Raw genomic sequence first — 23,069 nt, forward strand, 5'->3', positions numbered from 1 at the left:
TAGCTCTTTATATGTAAAGTTTTATCATAACATTGTAGCAATTCAGTCATGTCTTCAGGCTCTGAGCCTTAACCTTTTTTATTTTTTTTTTTTTTTAAGTTTTTTTATTTATTTGAAAGAGTTACAGAGAGGCAGAGAGAGAGAGAGGTCTTCCTTCTGCTGGTTCACTCCCCAGATGGCTGCAACAGCTGGAGCTGCACCAATCTGAAGCCAGGAGCCTCCTCCAGGTCTCCCATGCAGGTGAAAGGGCCCCCCAGACCTGGTCCATCTTCCACTGCCCTCCCAGGCCACAGCAGAGAACTGGATCAGAAGTGAAGCAGCCAGGTCTCAAACCGTGAGCCTTAACTTTTGAGTCTGATTCTCTTACTGTTTCAATGGCATATGCAATTACTTCCTCCATTTAAGTCTTTGTTTTTTTTAAAGATTTATTTATTTATTTGAAAGTGAGACCTACGCAGAGAGAGAGGAGAGGCAGAGACAGAGAGGTCTTTCATCCAATGATTCACTCCCCAGTTGGCCACAAAGACTGGAGCTGTGCCAATCTAAAGCCAGGAACCAGGACTTGGGCCATCTTCTACTGCTTTCCCAGGCCATAGCAGAAAGCTGGATCAGAAGTCGAGCAGCCGGGTCTTGAACTAGCGTCCATATAGGATGGCGGCACTTCAGGCCAGGGTGTTAACCTGCTGCGCCATAGCCATGTGGCCGGTGCATTATGCTGATCTGAAGCCAGGAACCAGGTGCTTCTCCTAGTCTCCCATGTGGGTGCAGGGCCCAAGAACTTGAGCCATCCTCCACTGCACTCCCGGGCCACAGTAGAGAGCTGGACTGGAAGAGGGGCAACCAGGACTAGAACCCAGGGTGCCGGCGCTGCAACCCTGTGGTGCCGGCCACCATTGAAGTCTTGAACCCTTCAGAGTCATACATAAGAGTTGAGATCAACTTTTTTTTTTTTAACCTCCTCCTATGAATCATGAATATTCATAACGGCATCTGGAATGGTGAATTCTTTCCTGAAGATTTTTATTTTAACTTTGCCCAGATTCATCAGTGAAATCACTTTGTATGGCAGCAATAGCCTTACCAAATATATTTCTCAAATAAGATTCGTGTTGCTAGCATGAAAACATTAAACTCATCATACATCCCCATCAGAGCTGTTGGATGACCAGGTACATTGTTAATAGGCAATAATGTGGGTTTAAAATATGCAGTAAACCATGTTGTAAACAGATGTGCTGTCATCCAGGCTTTGTTGTTCACATTTGTAGAGCACAGGTAAAGTTAATTTAAGACATTTTTAAGGGCCTTAGCATTTTCAGAATGAAAAATGAGCATTGGCTTCAACTAACTGTATTAGCCCCTAACAAAAGAGTCGACCTCTTTTTTGAGGATTTGAAGCCAGACATTGATTTCCTTCTAGCTATGGAAATCCTAGGTAGCATCTTCTAATATATGCTTGTTTAATATAGCCAGCTTCATCAATAATCTTAGCTAAGTTTTTTGGATAACTTGCCACACTTTCCAGACCAGCACTTTCTTCACCTTGCACTTGTATATTATGAAAATAGCGACTTTAATCTTGTAAACCAATCTGTGCTCGTTGCTGTGGATTTGTTCTGAGAGGAGAAGCGCGGTGGGGGCAAGAGGCGCGGAGTCATGACACAGACACTGGGAGTCAGGTGAAAGTGGGCTAGAGGCAAGCAGCTTGCAGACTTGTTTATTTCAGTTGGTGCTGCAGCTTATATAGCCGAGGCAGCCAATCTGGTCAAGGAGCAGTTTATGCCGTAACCAATCACTGCCTATTGCCAAGCAGGCTCCTTTGCCAGGTGGGTTCCAAAGCCATTTCCTGAGTAACTGACACTCTTCAGCACCATCTTGGCACAGCCTTCTCATTCTACCACATGTGCTAACTTACAACTTTTCTTCTGTAGGATCTTCACCTCAGCCTTTACAGAATTGAAGAGAGAAAGGACCTTGTCCTGTGGTAGGCTTTGGCGTGGGGTCGGGCAGAGGACCTTTTTCTTTTGAAGGGCCATTTGGATATTTATAAGCCATACAAAATGATCAACTTGTTAAATAGTCTGCTATAGATTTTTTCAAGATTTATTTATTAGGGAGAAACCAGGAAAGAGGTCTTCTCTCTGCTGGTTCACTCCCCAAATGGCTTCAGTGTCTGGAGCTAGGCTGATCTGAGGCCATGAGCTTCTTCTAAGTCTCCCATGTGGGTGCAGGGACCCAAAGACTTGGGCTGTCCTCTCTTCCACTGCTTTCACAGGCCATAAGCAGAGAACCAGATCAGAGGTGCAGCAGCCAGAACTTGAACCAGCACTCATATGGGATGCCTCTGCTTCAGGCAGAGGCTTAACCTACTATGCCCTAGCACCAGCCCCTGCTATAGATTTGTTGAATCTCAAGTCCCACCGTGGTTGTATTCACAGGGCCAGACCAAATGATTTTACAGACTTTACACAGCCTGTAGGCCTGACATTAGCCACTCTAGTGTTAAAAACATGTGTGCTTGTTTGTTCTTCTATCCAGACCACTGAAGCTTTCTCCAGTCAGCAATAAGGCTGGTTTGCTTTCCTGCCACTTGTGTGTTCACTGGAGTAATGGTTTTAATCTCCTTCAAGAACTTTTTCTTCGCATTTGCAACTTGGCTAACTGACGCAAGAAACATAGCTCAGTTTTCCACATTCTTTTCTCACAATTTAATCATTTCTGCCTTTTGGTTTAAGATGAGAATTGTGGGGTGGGCATTTAGCCTAGTGGTTAAAACAGCCACATTCAGTGTAGGAATACCTGTACTCAGTTTCTGATTCTGGATCCCCACCAGTGAAGTCCCTGGGAAGCAGCATTGATGGCTGATGAGAGACATGGGACTCTTCCTTTCACTTCAACAATTACGGACCATTGTTGGATTATTAATCAACTTAACTTTTTTTTTTTTTTTTTTTTTTTTTTAGTTTTTGTTAGAGAGGGAGACAGGCTGGCACCATGTCTCAGTTAATCCTCCGCCTGCAGTGCCGGCATCCCATATGGGCACTGGGTTCTAGTCCCGGTTGTTCCTCTTCCAGTCCAGCTCTCTGCTGTGGCCCGGGAGGACAGTAGAGGATGACCCAAGTGCTTGAGCCCCTGCACCCGCGTGGGAAACCAGGAGGGAGCACCTGGCTCCTGGCTTCAGATCGCCACAGCACCAGCTGTGGCAGCCATTTGGGAAGTAAACCAACAGAGGGAAGACCTTTCTCTCTTTCTCACTGTCTATAATTACCTGTCAAATTAAAAAAAAAAGAGAGAGAGAGGGAGGGAGACAAATAGAGCTCCTGTATGTTGATTTACTCCTCAAATGCCCATAACAGCCAGGCCTTGAGGAAGGCCAAAGCCAAGATCTGGAAACAATCCACGTCTCCCATATGGTGGGTGGTAGGAACTCAATTACTTGAGTCATCACCACTACCTCCCAGGGTCTGCATTAGCAGGAAGGTAGAGTCAGGAGCCAGAACTGGGCATCACACCCAGGTATTCTAGCTTGGGATGCAGGCATCTTCACAGCTGAGCTAATTGCCTAACCCCTAAACCTGAGTCCTGATACGGACAAAACATTTAAACTATGGCACACTCATATCTGTTTCAGATGAGATTCTAGACTTGGACTTTGGAGTTTATGCTGGAATGAGTTAAGAGTTGATGGCTAGAGGAATGGTGCTATGGTATAGTAGGCTAAGCCTCCAACTGCGGCACCAGCATTCTGTATGGGCACTGGTTCATATCCCAATTGCTCCTCTTCTGATCCAGTTTTCTGCTTATGGCTATTTGGAGAGTGAACCAACAGATAGAAGACCCCTCTGTCTATCTGTAACTCTACCTCTTAAATGCATAAATATTTTTTAAAATGAACTGATGGCTATTAGAATGAATGTGTTTTACATGTAAGGAGATGAATTTTGGGGGCCAGAGAACAGGTGCTATGGTTTTGATGTGTCCCTTCAAAATCATATGTTGGAGATTTAATCCAAATTCATCTGTTAATGGTATTTGGAGGTGGGACCTTTGTGAGGTAATTAGGATTAGGTAAGATGAGGATGGAATCTCAGGATACCTTCAGAAGCTTGATGAGAAGAGAAATCTGGGCCGGCGCCACAGCTCAATAGGCTAATCCTCCACCTAGCAGCGCCGGCACACCGGGTTCTAGTCCCGGTCCAGGCGCCGGATTCTTTCCCAGTTGCCCCTCTTCCAAGCCAGCTCTCTGCTGTGGCCCGGGAAGGCAGTAGAGGATGGCGATGGCCCAAGTGCTTGGACCCTGCACCCCATGGGAGACCAGGAGAAGCACCTGGTTCCTGCCTTCGGATCAGTGCGGTGCGCTGGCTGCAGCGCGCCAGCCGTGGTGGCCATTGGAGGGGGAACCAACGGCAAAAGGAAGACCTTTCTCTCTCTCTTTCTCATTATCCACTCTGCCTGTCAAAAAAAAAAAAAAAAAGAAAAGAAAAGAAAGAAATCTGAACTCAGACTCTTGCTCTGCCTCACTGTGTGATGCCCTCTGCCATGTTAGGATGCAACCAGAACCCTCCACCAGATGCTTAGCAGATACAGAAACCATGCTCATGGACTTCCTGTCTCCAGAACTGTGAACTGAATAAACCTGTCTTTATACATTGCCCAATTTCAGATATTTTGTTACAGCAACAGAAAACAAAGACAATGCAGTTTCCTTCTTTTTATAGCACCTAAGCAGTGGGTGACACATCCCCTGTCACTCACATATATGTAGGTATTAGACAAGACTACAAATCATCAGGCCCAGTGTTAGGTAACCTGGGAGAGTCTTTTACCCTGCCTGCTATTAATAACCCACAGGTTCCTCCTATCCTAGCTTTGGGATGGGATCAATCTAGACTCCGGCTTTTTAGAGAAGGCCCCACCCTGGCACCGTGCCTCCCTTTCCTGTCTACAGACTGCCTGGGACAGGCTATCAAACTTGCAGGCAGGAGCCATTTGTGTTGTTCACATTGACTGTGGTGTCTAGCATAGCATACTTAATGGTAGTTGAACTGAACAAACCCTGTCTACCTTTGGTGTCCCCTTCAGTGTATTTCCCCCTGTAGTGAGTTCAGCTTGATTTCCACTCTGTTTTAATGTTTCTTCCCAGCTGTTAAGTCCTGTAGTTTTTGTTCCCTTTTCCCACAACTGTAGCTACTATCTTCTCTCTATCCCTTGGAGAAACAGTCTCTAACCCTAGCCCTATTGGAAAGTAGGTGTTTTCCTTATGCTCAAGATAAAAGTTGATAAGTTAATTTGTACTCCTCAAGGATTTCCTCAGTACAGTTTTCGTGCAGGCCTGCCCCTGGGACCTGGCAGGTTATGCTCCCCTTACATTCAAGGGTTTTCCCCAGTGTTTTTCTCAGAAACATGAGTGTCCCATGATGGCATGGGAAAGGGCTTGTGCTGCAGAGTTGCACGTAGCTGCTTTTGAGTCCTGGTTCTCACCAGCTGCATGATAACTAAGTCACTGGAGCACTCCAAGCCTTCTTTCCTTATTTGTATGTTGAAATAATAATGTTCATCTCATTCCCCTCTGTTTCCACAAGGATTAATGAAACAAATGGATAGCTTTCCCAAGCAACAGTGCAGAAACCTGTACTACCAGCTTTTAAAGACAGAAGCAAAATAGTCTCATAGTAGCTTGCCTAGGCCTGTCTCTAGCACTTCAGATTTGGAACATTGCTGTTGTGAGATGTGTCAGTATGCCATGATCAAAGACCAAGAGAGCCTGTTTAAGGGTGCTCTTGGTATCCTCCATGAGGCCCTCAGATGATGAGAAGTCTCTGGCCTTTGGATGATAACCATCCATTAGTGAATATAAGATATTCACATAAGCAAAAATCACAAGAAAATGACATGAGATGTATAGAGAAAATGATAGGACAATTTAATAAGGAAAAATTACTTCCATCCAGAGAATATGAAAATAGGCTCACTCAGTTAATAGGAATTTATTATGAAATAAATTTATTAATCCTTATACAAAGTATTATGCTAGATACCAGGGATACAAAGATTAAATTTATCCTACACTTGCTTTTGAGAAGGTAAGGGTTTAGTAAGGAGAAAGTAATTCCAATTCAATATTCAGTGTGCTGGGAAGCAGAGTACAAGAGTTATTAACAGCCTGCAGACATTATAGGGATGAAATGATGTTTGAACTGAATCTTGAAGGATAAAGAGGAGTTTACCATAAAGAGAAGATGGGAAAAGCTATTCATTAAGGAGTCCACCTTTCACCTTGAAAAAATTGGAAGAATTTAGACATTCAGAAGTGGGGAAAAAATAGAAGGGTGTGTGACAGGAAAATTAGAAGAAAGCACGGAGTACAATAGTCTGACTATAATATGGGTGAGTGAAAAGAACAAATACATTGGTTCCAGTTTGTGTTGGGACTATAGAGAATAGGACAAGGTGTTAAAGATCTTCAAAAGAGGACATGATAAGGTTGGAACTTTAAGATTAGTCCTGTAGGGATGGGGATTTGGCATAGCAATTAAGGCACCACTTAGGATACCCACATACTATATATGTGAGTGCCTGGGTTCAAGTCACAGTTCTGCTTCCAAGTCCAGCTTCCTGCTAATGCATACTCTGGGATGCATCAGGAGATGGCTCAAATACTTAGGAATCTGCCACTCTTTTAGGGGCCCAGATTGAAGTCTGGGTTCCTAGCTTCAGTTGGATACAGCCCCTGCTGTTGCAGGCATTTGGATAGGAATCTGACTTCGAAATAAATGAAATATTTTTTAAAAGATAGATTACGTAGGCTTGGAACCATGGGCTGGATTGGGCACATTAGGAGAAAGGAAGGCAATTAGGAAACCATTATTACAGCTAGGAAAGAGGTTATGTAGTCATACAGAAAATAGCAGGAGAAATGGAGAGGCCAAATGGAAAAAGTATTTTTGAGTGTATTGTCAGCAACCTGAGTATCTGAGATGATGGACCATTAACAGAAATAAGAAACAGACATGGGAGCCGGCGCTGTGGCACAGCAGATTAACACCCTGGCCTGAAGCACCAGCATCCCATATGGGTGCCAGTTCAAGACCTGGCTGCCTGACTTGCGATCCAGTTGTCTACTATGGCCTGGGAAAGCAGTAGAAGATGGCCCAAGTCCTTGGGCCCCTGCACCCATGTGGGAGACCCAGAAGAGGCTCCTGGCTCCTGGCTTCAGATCAGCACAACTCTTACTGTTGTGGCCAACTGAGGAGTGAACCAGCGGATGGAAGACCTCTGTGTGTGTGTGTGTGTGTGTGTGCGCACGTAACTCTGACTTTCAAATAAATAAATTTAAAAAAAACTATGGCTTGTGAGAAATGAAGAAGTTCAGTATGGATGTGGCTAATTTTGAGAGGCTTCAAGAGTGGCTTTTGGTGGTGGGTAGAAACAGTAAATAGGTGGAGCAAGTGGTTAAGGAGAAATGGGAAGTGAGAAAGTAGAGGGCAACTGTCACTGTTCTGTGGACTTAGCAGTGAGGGAAAAGAGTACATGAGGAACATAGTTGAGGATTTCCATTATGAAGTTGGGGATTCAGAACTTGTTTGTGATTTGAAAAGAAAATGAAGAGTAGATTAAAATGAAGATGAAAGAACAAGGGGCAGATGATGCAGTGAGGTCAAAGTATCAGAGGTATTGTATAACCTTGGAAAGATATGAAATATTTCTCTGGTAGAAACTTTTAGAGGAGTTAGGTAGAGTCTCAGATTGTACTTCAGAAGATGTGGAAAAATCTCTCTCTGCCCCGCCCATCTCGACAATTAAACCAGTTTTCTGATTAGTTTGCAACATAGCCTACTTAAGGAAATAAGACTGAAGTAGAGTGGGAGTTGTGTAATTCTTTTCCCCAGCATTCCTGCTCAAGAGAGCTGCTTGTTCAATTACTTCAGGTTTGAGATCACTTTGTTCTGTCAGTGGCTCTTTGTTCTGTCAGTGGCTCTTTAAATAGTCCTTTTATTTGATAGTTTCTGATTTATACAACTTCTCAACTTGTGACATTTTAAGTCACAAGTAAAAGAGTAATACAACTAGAAAAGAAAATAGTTTTATGACCTTATAGTAGGCAAAGATTTTATAAATAGAACACACACCAAAAAAATAGCCATGGGAAAGAAAAATTGTGAATTTGTATAATTAAACAATTACAAATTTTTGTTCATCAAAGAAACCAATAATAGGTAGACATTTGACACTTGGCCTGGTGATTAACATGCCATGAGGAATGCCCATATCATATTAGAGTACCTGGATCTGAGTCCCAGCTCCGCTCTCAATTCTAGCTGCCTGCTGATGTGCACCATGAGAGACAGCAGGTGATGATTCAAATACCCATTTGGAGACCTGGGTTGAGTCCTGATTCCCAGGCCTCAACCTAGGCCAGTCCTTTTGATTGTGGGCATTTAGGGAGTAAACAAATAGATGGGGGAGTGCTCTCTCTCACTCTTTGCCTCTTGAGTACATGAAAAGAAATTTAAAAGATACCAGTAAGATAATGAAAAGGCAACTCATGGACTTGAGATACACTATTATGTAAATGAAAAGATTAATACACAAAATATATGAAGAATTTGTGCAGGGGCCAGTGCTGTGGCATAGGGGGTAAAGCTACCACCTGCAGTGGCAGCATCCAGTGTGGGTGCCAGTTCTAGTCCCTGCTGCTGCTCTTCTGATCCAGCTCTCTGCTATGGCCTAGGAAAGCAGTAGAAGATGGCCCAAAGCCTTGGACCCCTGCACCCCTGTGGGAGACCCAGAAGGAGCTCCTGGCTTCTGATTGGCCCAGCCATTTAGGGAGTGAAGCAGCAGATGGAAGATCTTTCTCTAAGTCAAAAAAGAATTTGTGAGGCCGGTGCTCTGCATCCCATATGGGTGCCAGTTCTAGTCCTGGCTGCTCCTCTTCCAATCCAGCTCTCTGCTATGGCCTGAGAAGGCAGTAGAAGATGGCCCAAGTCCTTGGGCCCCTGCACCCACATGGGAGACCAGGAAAAAGCTCCTGGCTCCTCACTTCAGATTGGCACAGCTCCAGCTGTTGCAGCCATTTGGGGAGTGAACCAACAGAATGAAGACCTTTCTGTGGGGAGCAGCCCGGACTGGACTGAGTTACTGGAATTAAGACTTATTCTATGCATCTGCTCTCCCACAATATGGCGCTGGGAGAGAAGTAAACAGCTTCCGCACAGCTGCCTCCAGTTCAACCAATAAACTGTAGGACTTGCTACTGATTGGAGGAGAGCAGCGTACTCGGCGTGTGGGCAGCCGAGTTGGGATTGGCGGAGGAGGACTATAAAGGAGGAGAGAGACGGCATTCACCAGGAACATCTATGGGGAACATCTAAGGGAACCCGTGCAGCCCCCGAGAGAGCCGGCCGGCGGTGTGCCGCTCCCCTGCAGAAGTGGGGAATGTGGCCAGGGGGAACTGCCCTTCCACGGAGGTGGAAGGGATAGTAGCCAACCCGGGAAGAACCAGCAGCAAACCCGGGGAGGGCCGAGCAGACAGAAAGAACAGCGCAGGGTCCTGTGTCGTTCCTCCACGAAGAGGGGGAGCGACATAATGGTGCCGTGACTCGGATATGAAGCCTAGGCAGGGTTCAGTGTCGTTCCTCCATGAAGAGGGGGAGCGACACTTTCTATCTCTTCCTCTCACTGTAACTCTACCTCGCAAATAAATAAAATCTTAAAAAAAAAAAAAAAAAAAGAGTACCTGTTCCATAAATAGAAGAAAAAAAAAAGACATGGGTTCAAGTCAACTCCACTTCTGATTCCTTCTTTGGAGGTAACAAGTGTTGGCTCAAGTGGTTGGATCCCTGCCATCTATGTAGAAGATCTGGATTGCAGTCCTGGCTCCTTATTTCCTTGTGTGCCAGCCCAAGTGGTATGGACTTGGAGAATGAAACAGCATATGGTAGAAATCTCTGTCGTTCTCAATGCCTTTCAGTATTAAAAAACAAAACAACAACAACAAAAAAAAACGATTACCTTTGGTGTGTGTTTGGGGAATGCAGTGTAGTTACTAAAAAGGACACAAGTGAGGTTTGGGGAATATGGTGTTATCTTTTTTGAGCTGATAGTATACACAGATGTATATAATTTGAGAAAATTCATTGAGGTACAATCTTGTGCACTTCTCTGTGTTCTACCTCGATTTTTTAAAATCATAGATCTTAAATCTATCAACCTTGTTCTCAATAAATTTGAATCAGTATCAAAATTGTAATTTGTCATTTTTTAAATTTATATAAATACTAAAATTATTTGTTTTTCATTAGTTTCTTTTCTCAAGTTGATTAGTTTTTTAAATTTTTTAAGGGATACAAATTTCATAAGTACAACTTTAGGAATATAGTTAGTCTTCCCACCATACTAGCCCTCCCACCTACACTCCTACCCCTCTTCCCCCTCCCTCCTCCCTTGCCAGTGCCATTCTCCATTAAGATTCATTTTCAGTTAACTTTGTACACAGAATACCAACTCTCATTAAGATTTCAACAGTTTGCATGCGCGCACCACACACACAAAAACCTGAGAACTAGTTTTACAGTTATCTCTCAATATAACTCATTGATGTCCGAGGTCCTGCATGGGGAGTTAGTGCTCGTGACTCCTGTTGTTAATTTAACAACGGGGGCCAGCGCTGTGGCACAGCGGGTTAACGCCCTGACCTGAGGTGCTGGCATCCCATGTGGGCGCCAGTTCGAGACTCGGCTGCTCCACTTCCTGTCCAGCTCTCTGCCGTGGCCTGGGAGGATAGTGGATGATGGCCCAGGTCCTTGGGCCCCTGCGCCCATGTGGGAGATCCGGAAGAGGCTCCTGGCTCCTGGCTTCGGATCAGCACAGTTCTGGTCATGGCCATCTGGGGAGTGGACCATCGGATGGAGGACCTCTCTCTCTGCCTCTGTCTCTCCTCTCTCTGTGTAACTCTGACTTTCAAATAAATAAATAAATCTTTAAAAAAGATTAACAATTAACATTCTTATGTATGACATCAGTGATCACCTGAGGCTCTTGACAGGTGCTGTCTAGGCTATGGAAGCCTTTTGAATCTACAAACGCCATCAGTATTTGGACAAAGCCATAGTAAAGTGGAAGTTTTCTCCTTCCTTAGAGAAAAGTACATCCTTCTTTAATGGCCACTTGTCTCACAGAGATCCTTCATGTAGAACATTTTTTGCCAAAGTGTCTTTGCTTTCCATGCCTGAAATGCTCTCACTGGCTTGTCAGCCAGACCAGGAAGCCTTGAGGGCTGATTCTGAGGTCAGAGTGTAACTTAAAGCTATTGTCATTCTATGAGTCTGCTGTGTGAACTGCTTCCTATGTTGGACAGTCTCTCCTTTGTAATTCTATTATTATTGCCTTGGTGAATCTTGTTGCCACATTTCTAGTCTACTGGTTTCCTTGACATTTGGACATTAACTGCATGCTGAAGAGGAAATGATCCTGAAAAGGTGAATGGAAATCAACAACTCCTTGTTTTTAGAAGCTTCGTTGTTCATAAATTATTCACCATTCAGAAGAAACAATTGTACGAATACCTTCAGTGGGGGCATCTGGAGGCTAGGGTGAAAAAATGAACTGAAGATTAAGATTACCATAGATTCCTGAGTTTAATATTGAGGGGCAGTGCTTTGGGCACCATGGGTTAACCTATGGTGCCAGCATCCTATACGGGCACCAGTTTGACTTCCAGCTGCTCCATTTCCAATCCAGTTCCCTGCTTATGTGCCTGAGAAAGCAGAGGAGGATGGCCCATGTGCTTGGGCCCCTGCACCCACATCAGAGAACCAGATGAAGCTCCTGGCTTCGGCCTGGCCCACTCTTGGCCATTGCTGCCATCTGGGAAGTGAACCAGTAGATGGACGATCTCTCTCTTCCTCTGTGTAACTCTCTTAAAGTAAATCTTGGGACCGGCACTCTGTGTAGTGGTAAGGCCACTGCCTGCAATGCCAACATCCCATGTGGGCACTGGTTCGAGTCCCAGTGCTCCACTTTGATCCAGCTCTCTGCTATGGCCTGGAAAGTGGTAGAAGGGGCCCTGGGTATTTGAGCCCCTTGCACCTGCATGGGAGACTTAAGAGGAAGCTTCTGGCTCCTGGCTTTGGGTCAGCACACCTCCAGCCATTGAGGCCACTTGGGAAGTGAACCAGCGGATGGAAGACCTCTCTCTCTGCCTCATTCTATGTAATAAATATTTTTTTAAAAAGTAAAAAAAAAAAAAAACTAATGTTCATGTGGGCATTTGGCATAGTGGGTACAGTGCTGCTTGAGATGCCCGTATTGTGGAATGGAGTGCCTTTTTGTGAGTTCCAGTTCTGCTCTCAATTCTAACTTCGTCTAGGAGGCAGCATGTGATGGCTTATGTTGTGGGTCCCTGCCTCCCTCTTGGAAGACCTGGGTTGAGCTTCCAGCTATCTTCATCCTGTTCCAGCCCCAACTGTTTCAGGCATTGGAGAGTAAACAGATGAGAGATCTATGTCTTTGCCTTTCAAGTAAATAAAAATAATGTTGCTAACTCAAAGAAGGCAAATTTTGTTTGGAATTGCATTTTAAATAGTGTTCCATGTCTAATCCAAGAACATTGTGTGCTTCAATTTATTTTCCTATGTTATATAAAGTTTTGAGTATTTCTTTTAGACCATGCTCATCTTATTGGTTAATAGATTTCTGACACTCAGGATTCTATGAAACCTTCATCAACCAATCTCATGATTACATGCATGGAGTTCCCAGGGAAGCACTCCTCCCTTCATATCTCTTGTTCTGTCTTTGAAATGAAAGGTAACTATTAAAATGCTGTAAGACAAAAATTCACAAGCTTTTTTAAAAGATTTATTTATTTGAAAGGCAAAGTTATAGAGAGAAAGGGAGAAACAGAGAAATCTTCCATCTGCTGGATCATTCCCCAAATGGCCAGAGCTGGACCAGTCTGAAGCAGGGGGCCAGGAGCTTCCTCCAGGTCTCCCACATAGATGCAGGGGTCCAAGTACTTGGGCCATCCTTTGCTGCTTTCCCAGGCACATTAGCAGGGAGCTGGATTGGAAGTGGAGCATCCAGGACACAAACTCTTGCCCATATGAGGCAGGCAGTGACTTAGCCCACTTCATCACAATGTTGGTCCCATAAGCTTTTTGACTCAAGACCACTTGCATTCTTAAATTTTAAAGGCCTTTAATAGAATGAAAAGATATCACAAGTTGGGAGAAAATATTTGCAGAAAACAATCATTGGTAATAGACTGTTATGTACAATACACAACTCTTAACAATAAAACACCTGGGGCACATGTTTAGCCTAGCAATTAAGATGCATGTGTCATCCATGAGAATCCCTGAAGTTGATTTGTACCTGTGGCTCCTGGCTGTAGCTTCCTAATAATGAAGACCTTAAGAGACAGTGATAATGGAGTGACTGGGTTCCTACTATGTGTGTGTGTAAGACACGGATTGTGTTCCTGGCTTCCAACTTCAACTAGACCCAGTCCCAGCCATTTTGGGCATTTAGGGAGTGATCAACAGATGGGAGCTTGTGTGTATGTGTGTGTGTAAGTTTTTTCAAAGTTGAAGACCTCAAGAGACACCATACCAAAGAGCATACACCAATTGCTAGTAAGTATATGAAAAGACATTCCACATCGTATGGTAATACAATGAAGTAACACTATACACATATTTGAATGGCCTAAATCCTGAACACTGAGAACACCAAATGCTGGTGTGGATATGAAGCAGCTGGAACACTCATTGGTGATAGGAGTACAAATTAACAGCCATGTTAGCCAACACTTTGACAGTACTTAGAATACTAACACATAGGGCAGCTATTGTGGCACAGCAGCAAAAACCACCCGTTGAGAGCCCACATCAAGTCCCAGCTCCCCATCCAACTTCCTTCTAATGGAATTGGGAGCCAGCAGTACTTGAGTTCCTTCCACCAACATGGGAGATCAGGATGGAGTTCCTTGCTCCTGATTTAGCCTGACACAGCCCTAACTGGAACCAGCAGATGAAAGGTCTCTGCCTTTCAAATAAAATAAAAAACAGAAAAAAACAGGCTGGCGCTGTGGTGTAGTAGGTTAAGCCTCTATCTGCAGTGCCTGCATCCCATATAGGCACTGGTTAGTGTCCTGGCTGCTGCTCTTAAGATCTAGCTCTCTGCTATGGCCTGGGAAATCAGTAGAAGATGGCCCAAGTCATTGGGCCCCTACACCCACATGACAGACCCAGAAGAAGCTCCTGACTCCTAGCTTCGGATCAGCCCAGCTCCAGCCATTGCAGCCATTTGGGGAGTGAATCAGACCTCTCTCTTACCCTCTCTAACTCTGCCTCTCAAATAAGTAATATTTAAAAATAAAAATAAATAAACCTTCAAATACTGTCAGCTCTCAAGCTCCTTGGTATTTACTCAAAACCTCCACACAGTTGTTTGTAGCAACTTAATTCATACTGCCCAACTTGAAAGCACTAAAATGTCTTAAGTAGGTGAATGCATAAATAGAGTGGTACATGTGGACATTTCTTTTTCTGAAATGAAGTATCAAGTCATGGAAAGACACAGAGGAAGCTTACATGCATGTTACTAAGTAAATACAGCCAATCTGAAAGGGCTGCATGTTGTACGATTCCAACTATATAACATTTTGGAAAAGGCAAAACTGGAGAGTGAAAAGATCAGTAATTCCCAGGGGGAAGGAGGAGTGGTGAGATGGTGTGGGGAAATTAGGCACACGTGGCAATTCAAAAATGGCGCCCAAAGGAAGTAAGGTGGGCAGTACCCAAAGTCGTTTACCACCAAAGCTGATTGGCCACGCAGCATCAGGGGAGGTGACAACTGATGACGAGAGTACAGACATATGGCTGGTCCTGTAAAAAGTCGCCCTGCAAAATGACCTTTTAAGTAATTGGTTGATCCTTATGCCCTGCCCCAGTATTCCTGCAGTCTTGTGCTTTAAAAGTCTTTGTTGCTGAGTTCTCGCTTGCTTGACCTGACTCCCCGCTGCGTCTGACTGTCTCCAGGATCAGGAGGCTGGGGAATGGGTGAGCGGCGCACTTACCTTTCTTCGGACCCAGTCCATCCTGGTTCTGGTGGACTAACACCCAGCAGGATGGCTGGGTGGAGCAAGGAAGTATTTAGGGCTGTCAAAATACTCTATGTGATAGTATAATGGTGGATATACGCCATCATACACTTGTCCAGACCTGTAGAATGTACAGCACTGTATGAGTAGATTGTTACTATAATGAAATAACCTGAGGCTGAGTATTCAATATTAGACAGACCACCAGGGAGTTCCCATCCACTGATTTCGCTCCCCACATGCCTGCAGCAGGGTTTGGCCAAAACCAGAAGCCAGGAACTCAAACCAGTTCTGCTGTGTGGGTGGCAGGGACCCAACTGTCTCAGCCATCACCACTGCCTCCCAGGGTTCTTATTACCAGAAAGCTGGAATCTGGAGCAGAGCCAGGAATCAAACCAGGCACTCCAATATGGGATGCAGGGACCCAGTCAACTTCCTAACTGCTATGCCAGATGCCCACCCCTGGGTACTTTATGAAGAGATTTGTTTACCTCCAATTTTGGAGACTAAAGTCCAAACCACATGGCACTGGCTCTGGCAAAGGCCATCTTTAACCCATAATAGCACATAGCAAGATGGTAGGAGTGTATGTAAGGTAGTGATCAACTGGTGAGACAGAAAGCCAAAACAAGACGGGCCCCATAGGAATGATTAAAAAAAAAAAAAAAAGATTTGTTTATTTTATTTGAAAGGCAGAGTTAGAGAGAGAGAGAGAGAAGTCTTCAACCGCTGCGTCACTCCCCAGATGGCCGTAATGGTCAGAGCTGCACTGATCTGAAGCTCAGAGCGAGGAGATTCTTCCGGGTTTCCTGTGCAAGTGCAGGGGCCCAAGGACTTGGGCCATCTTCTGTTGCTTTCCCAGGCCATAGCAGAGACCTGGATCAGAAGTGGAGCTACCAGGACTCCAACCAACATCCATATCGGTGCTGGCACTACAGGCGGCAGCTTTACCTGCTACGCCACAGAGCCAGCCCCAAGAATGACTTTAATTCCTTTCGGGAACACACCCCTAGTAACCTATAAAAAGCTCCCACTGGGCTCCACCTTTTAAATATCTCACCATCTCACTGGGGACCAAGCTTCCAACACAACATTTGAAGAACAAACCTGGTCTCCAGGTGGGTGGCTGGTACCCAAGTACTTGGGCCATCATTTGCTGCCTTCCCAGGTACATTAGCAGAAAGCTGGATCAAAAGCATGAAGTTAACTAGGACTCCAGAATGGGATGCAGGTGTCTCAAGTGCTATACCCCTACACAGTTTTAAGTTCATGGCAAAGCTGAGGTGTGGGGAGCAACTGAGACTAGACTAAGTTACTGGAATTAAGATTTATTCTATGCATCTGCTCTCCCACAATATGGCGCTGGGGAGGAGTAAACTTCTACGCAGCTGCCTCTCACCAATTTGACTGATAAGCTGCAGGAGCTGATCCTGCTCCTGATTGGAGGAGAGCAGCGTGCTCAGCGTGTGGGCAGCCGAGTTGGGATTGGTGGAAAAGGACTATAAAGGAGGAGAGAGACAACATGCACCGGGAACATCTGAAGGAACACCTGAGCAGCCCCCGAGAGAGCCGGCCGGCGGTGTGCCGCTCCCCCGCGGAAGTGGGGAAAGTGGCGGGGGGGGGGGGCCCGCCTCTCCACGGAGGTGGAGGGGTCGGCAGCCAACCCGGGAAGGACCAGCAGCAAACCCGGGAAGGGCCGAGCAGACGAAAGAACAGCGCAGGGTCCTGTGTCGTTCCTCCGCGAAGAGGGGGAGCGACACTGAGGGGAAAGCACAGAAATAATCCTATAGACCCTTTGCCCCACACATCTACTTATTAGATCTCTTAGACATATTCGTACACTCTACATGTTGGCTCAGTTCTGCAAGACTGCCCCTTCTTGAGATGCCAACTTTAAGTCCCAGGTTGTACTTCTGACAAACTGGCTATAATTCAGAACTCCCACAGTCCCCTCCTGGTGTCTGATAATTCACTGTAACCAAACACAGGGGAGCATGTACCATGCACTCCAAGGATACAGGTAAACAGTGAGAAGAGGCACCTAGGGCAAGAAGCTTCCACATGGAGTTTGGGTGGGCCACTCTCAGCACCTGGATACTTTGACCATCCCAAAACATCTTTGAACTCCATAGTGTAGGGATTTTTATAGAGGCTTTATCATTAGACATAATCAATTATTGACTTGATCTGTAGCCCTGTTTTCTCCCTGGAGGCCAGGAGGTGGGGCTAAATGTTCCAACCCTTTAATCATACCTCGGTCTCTGGTAACCAGCCCCCATGTAAAAACACACTCTTAGCAACCTGGAGATTTCTCCGAGAATCCTGGAAACTCTCCTGTCAACAACTAAGTGGGGTCTAAGACTAAATACTATGTTCCTACAACTCCTGTCATTCAGGTAATTACCAAGATTTTAGGAGTTCTGTGTCAAGAACAAAGAGCAAAAACCAAATATATAATGCAGGTTTCATATGTTATGCCTTTTATATTAATATAATACACTGTTATGAAAACTTATTTTCCAAAACCAAAAACAATGGGAAGTGTAACATTGTTTTACTTTTTTTTTTTTTTTTTTTTTTTTGGTGGTGGTGGTGTTCTTTTTTTTCCCTGCAAATCTCTTTAATGTTTGCCATGATAGGAGACAGATGGGTTCTCATCTGCTTCTGCATTTGGTTTGTTAGAACATCACACATATGGCCTCTGTAATATTCTAAGGTACATTTGTACAAGAAAATTGTACCTTAGTAATATCACAAAAATATTTTTGACCTTTTGGAGCCCCAAACAAAATTGGAGATGTCCCGTGATCTCCAGATCACCATTTGAAAATCGCTGCCACTTATGTTTGTCAGTTGTATCTAAGGCAACCAATTGTACTGGTTTGCCTACAATTCTCAGTTATAGCACTGAAAGTCCCACATCCCTGGAACTCCTCTATCCTAAACAAACTGGAGTGGCTGATTATCCTAACTGTACTGCTTCTAACTGCAGGAAAAATTTGTGTAATAGAAATATTAAGTAGAGCTAAAGGTAAAATAATTGACTTGTCACATTTTTCCTTTCAGATATCAAGAATGCAATGAACTCCTGCATAACAGAATCATATATACCAGTAGTACCAAGCAACAACTCTCACTACTGCTACTTTTCATCTTTCCCAATTGGTGGTTCCACAAGTGTTAACAAATTAGCTTGAGGCTGGCGCTATGGTACAGTGGGTTAATGCCCAGGCCTGACACGCCGGCATCCCATGTGGGCGCCGGTTCCTGTCCCGGTTGTTCCACTTCCAATCCAGCTCTCTGCTGTGGCCTGGGAAAGCAGTAGAAAAATATCCAAGTCCTTGGGCCCCTGCACCCACGTTGGGAGACCCAGAAGAAGCTCCTGGTTCCTGGGTTTGGATCAGCACAGCTCAGGCCATTGCGGCCAATTGGGGAGTGAACCATCAGATGGAAGACCTCTCTCTCTCTGCCTCTCCTCTCTCTGAGTAACTCTGACTTTCAAATAAATAAATAAATCTTTAAAAAAAATTAGCTTGGTATTTCTTACAAAAGTTTCACAAGATGCCTGAGAATGTTTTGGAATATTAAACAACTCATGTTACTCTTAAATTTGAAAATGTGTAAGTCTAGGCATTTGTGAAGCATGATACTGATTCTTTATAATGGCGACTAGATGAATTGAATGTTAAAATTGTGTGGAGTTTTATTTTTATAAAATTTTAATAACATTTAATTTTATTTCAAGAATATTTTTCATCTTTCTTGGAATCATTGTAATTTATAATTTCTATTTTGCTTTTTAATTAAATAATTTTAAATATTCTAGAAAACTGTTGTTTTGTTGCATTTAAAAATATTTATTTACTTGAAAGGCAGAGTGACAGAGAGAGAGGTAAAGAGAGAGAGAATCTCCTCCACTGGTCCACTCAGCAAATACCATAACAGCCAAGGCTGAGCTGGGCCGAAGCCAGGAGCTTGGAACTGAATCCAAATCTCCCACGTGGGTGGTAGGAACCTGGTTACCACGGCCTCCTAGGATCTGCATTAGCAGGAAGCTGGAGTTAGGAAATGGAGTGAGTATCCAACTCAGGTACTCCACCATGGGATACAGGCATCTGAACCCTTCAGCCAAGGAAAAAGTGTTAAAACACACACTAAATAATTTTCACTTTTAAATGTCTTATATTTATTTTTATTTTTAATTGAAATATGTTCAAATTCTTTACACTATATGTACCAGAACATTCTAGTTCTAAATTGTAGGTCATGACAAGAAAACACAAATGATAATTTTATAAAAAATATTAATTAACAGCATAATTAATGACCTTGCTTAAATGAAAGTGAGAAAATTAACCTAGTAAAGTAAATACAGATTTTATAGGCCTTCATTTTTATACAAATTTGGACATCACTGGACTATCAGCCAGATACTCCAATATGCACACTGGTGATTAAATTCACTTAGTCATTAATATTTTAACATGTTTCTGTTACACAAATACTATAATTCAACAGTTACTATTGTTACTTTTCCATTTTTTATTATGAAAGTACATTTGTGAATAAATGAAGATAGAACATACTTTTTTTTTTTTTAAGAGGTACAGAGGCAGAGAGAGAGAGGGAGAGAGAAATCTTCCATCCGCTGATTCACTCCCCAAATGGCTGCAACAGCTAGCACTGAGCCAATCCAAAGGCAGGAGCCAGGAGCTTCTTCTGGGTCTCTCACTTGGGTGCAAGGGCCCAAGGACCTCAACCATCCTCCACTGCTTTCCCAGGCCGTAGCAGTGAGTTGGATCAGAAGTAGAGCAGCCAGGACTCAACCGGTGCCCATATGGGATGCCAGTGCTGCAGGCCGGGGCCCTAACCCGCTGCACCACAATGCCAGCCCCAGAACATACTCTTAAACAAAAAAGATTTATTTATTTATTTGAAATGCAGAGTTACAGAGAAGCAGAGGCAGAGAGACAGAGAGGTCTTCCATTTGCTGGTTCACTCCCCAAATAGCTGCAACAGCCAAAGCTGGGCCAATCCAAAGCCAGGAACCAGGAGCTTCTTCCCAGTCTCCCACGTGGGTGCAGGGGCCCAAGGACTTGGGACATCCTCCGCTGCCTTCCCAGGCTATAGCAGAGAGCTGGATGGGAAGTGGAGCAGCCAGGACTCAAACTGGCGCCCTTACAGGATGCCAGCACTGTAGGTGGCAGCTTTACCCATCATGCCACAGCACTAGCCTCCAGAACATACTTTTTTGTAACAATTTACTGGCTTGTCTTAGAACTTTGATATCTTTATGTATGTATAGGTTGTATGAACTTCCATTTGCACTCGTGTCTAGAGTCCCAAAGATAGAGCTAAGATCTGCACCCACAACTCACCCCCAATCTCAGTCCAGCACTGAACCTAAGTTTACCATGAGTTTGGATTCAATAGCTGGCTGGTAGGGAAGGAGAGGGAAGTCAGCTTTTGGGATCTCCAAGCTAATGCTACTTTGTTTTTTGTTTGTTTAAGATGTATTTATTGGCTGGCGCCGCAGCTCACTAGGCTAATCCTCCACCTAGCAGCGCCAGCACACCAGGTTCTAGTCCCGGTCAGGGCGCCGGATTCTGTCCCGGTTGCCCCTCTTCCAGGCCAGCTCTCTGCTGTGGCCAGGAGTGCAGTGGAGGATGGCCCAAGTGCTTGGGCCCTGCACCCCATGGGAGACCAGGAAGGAGAAGCACCTGGCTCCTGCCTTTGGATCAGCGCAGTGCGCCGGCAGCAGCGCGCCAGCTGTGGCGGCCATTGGAGGGTGAACCAACGGCAAAAGGAAGACCTTTCTCACTGTCTTTCTCTCTATCCACTCTGCCTGTCAAAAAAAAAAAAAAAAGATGTATTTATTTACTTGAAAGGCAGTTACAGAGAGAGACACAGAGATCTTTCATCCACTAACTAACCCCCCAAATGACTGCAATGGGCCAGGCTAAAGCCAGGAGCCTGGAACTCCATCCGGGTCTCACATGTGGGTGCAGAGGACCAACTATATGGGCCATCTTTCACTGCTTTCCCATTTGCATTAGCAGGAGGCTGGATCAGAAGTGGAACAGCCAGGACTCTCCAGCATTACAGGCAGTGGATTAACCCATTGCTCTACAATGCCGACCCCACAGATGCTTTGTAATGAGGCTTTCTCCCATTGCTCCCAGCGTGTACGCTATTTGGAGTCCAGAAGAGTGTATCTTGTCCAGAAGTCATATGAAACAAAAAGCTCTTGGACCTCAGTTTGAAAGCTGCGTAGTTTAACAAGATACTTCCTTCTGTCCCTAGGCTGTTGAACCTACTAGAGCCTATTGCCATAATCATTGTTCCCCTCTCCTGATTCCAGCCCTGAACCTCAGATGATACCAGGGTCAGTCCATTTCAGTTCTCTCAGCCCTGAGTATGTACTTTACCCTGGGAAGACTAAGAGTCATTGTTAGCTTATTCTCCATTTGACTGGAGACTCCCCTGCCTCCTCACTAGTTCTAGGGATAACTGGAGATACATCAAAATATGCGTTCTCTATCTATAAGCTGCTTGCTTTGAAAAAAAATATCCACACTTTCAAACTTAGGAGATCAATCTTTTCATCATGCTGAGACAATCCCAAATTATTCTACTTTGCTCCAGATTTCTCAAGTTATAGCCAGGACTTTTGGGGCCATCTTTGACTGTTATCATCATATACTCAAGGGACATAACCCTTTAGAACTATCAAACAAACAGGGGAAGGTGGGGATTTGAACTGAAATTCAAAGAGCCAAATTTTGTACCCATATGGCACAAACTTAGAAATTAAAAAACCCGTAACCAGTTCTGAATATTTTATCTGCATCAAGAAGGCTTAAAATGAATGACTTTCTTGCTACCAAATGGCTTTTGCCCCATTTCCTGTCTACTTATGTAATCTTGTGACTTGAACTTGCAGCCATAAATGAATGCAGTTAATAAAGGGCAACAGAGGAAAGGAAATGGAAAAAGAAAATCAGTGTTTATAAAATACTTTAAGACCCTTAAGAGAGTGTGAAGACATTTTTTTGTTGTTTTAATTTCTTCATACACCAAAATATCAGGTGGAACCATATGAAAATGTCATTTTGATGGGTCAAAACAGTCAAATATTGAAATTTCACCTGGTTCTTCTCTCAAAATACTCAATGCCAGCAAATCAAATATATATTTATGTATCTGAAAATGGTTATATATTGCCTTTTCATATTATCTGCTGCTATGATTTGAATGTTTGTGTGTGTCTAATAGTCATGTGAAAACAATCTTAAGTAAGATTTTTAGGAAGCCACTGATTTTGACAGAGCCTGCACTAGGCCCAGTAGACCAAACCACAATGGAGTTACTAATGCTGAAGTTACACACCACCAAACAGAAACTGCACTGTTGACCTGACCTTTTGAGAAGTCAGTAGTAAGAGAGACAGTAGCCAGATCCACAAATAAGCCATTTGTGGACAGCATGATGAGGAATTCCCCTCTGTTTTAACCTTTTTTTAAGATTTATTTATTTTATTTGAAAGGTACAGTTACAGAGAGAGTGAGAGAGAGAGAGAGATCTCCCGTCCACTGGTTTACTCCTCAAATGGCTGCAAGGACCCAGGCTGGGCCAGGCTGAAGCCAGGAGCCAGGGGCTCCATCCAGGTCTTCCACATGGGTGCAGGGGCCCAGGAGCATAGACCATCTTCCAATGCTTTTCTTAGGCCACCAGCAGGAAGCTGGGTCAAAAGCGGAGCAGCAGCTGGGACATGCAATGATGCCCACATGGGATGCTGGTGTCAAGGGCAGAGGCTTTACCAGCTTTGCCACACATCAACCCCCAAAAAATTAAATCTCTTAAAAAAAGATAAAATAGGGGCCAGTTCTATGGCACAGCAGGTTAGGCCACCATCTGCAGTACCAGCATCCCATATGGGTGCCAGTTTGAGTCCTGGTTGCTCCAC

General features: G+C 44.3%; 1 protein-coding gene across 9 annotated transcripts in view; it reads left to right on the forward strand.

The window, feature by feature from the left end:
• The window catches only part of LOC149123101 (uncharacterized), a 51,953-nt gene that overhangs the window by 13,872 nt on the left and 15,012 nt on the right, over positions 1–23,069 (forward strand). For 3 of the 9 annotated variants that reach the window (XR_016218114.1, XR_016218117.1, XM_089310327.1), the window contains one exon: positions 18,170–18,631. The exons of 1 other annotated variant lie outside the window; for it this stretch is intronic. Coding sequence is in view for 2 of the 8 variants with exons in the window: in XM_089310327.1 (XP_089166453.1) it covers positions 18,170–18,287 (118 nt within the window). In the remaining 6 variants the exon portion in view is untranslated. Of the gene's footprint in view, positions 1–8,731; positions 10,244–18,169; positions 18,632–23,069 lie in introns of those variants that run through there. 5 more of the 9 variants (XR_016218121.1, XR_016218125.1, XR_016218113.1 and 2 more) reach the window with 4 other exon arrangements.

The sequence above is a fragment of the Oryctolagus cuniculus genome, chromosome 12 (genome assembly GCF_051225735.1).
Source record: "Oryctolagus cuniculus isolate XC-2025 breed Fujian yellow rabbit chromosome 12, ASM5122573v1, whole genome shotgun sequence".
NCBI classification, from domain to species: Eukaryota; Metazoa; Chordata; class Mammalia; order Lagomorpha; family Leporidae; genus Oryctolagus; species Oryctolagus cuniculus.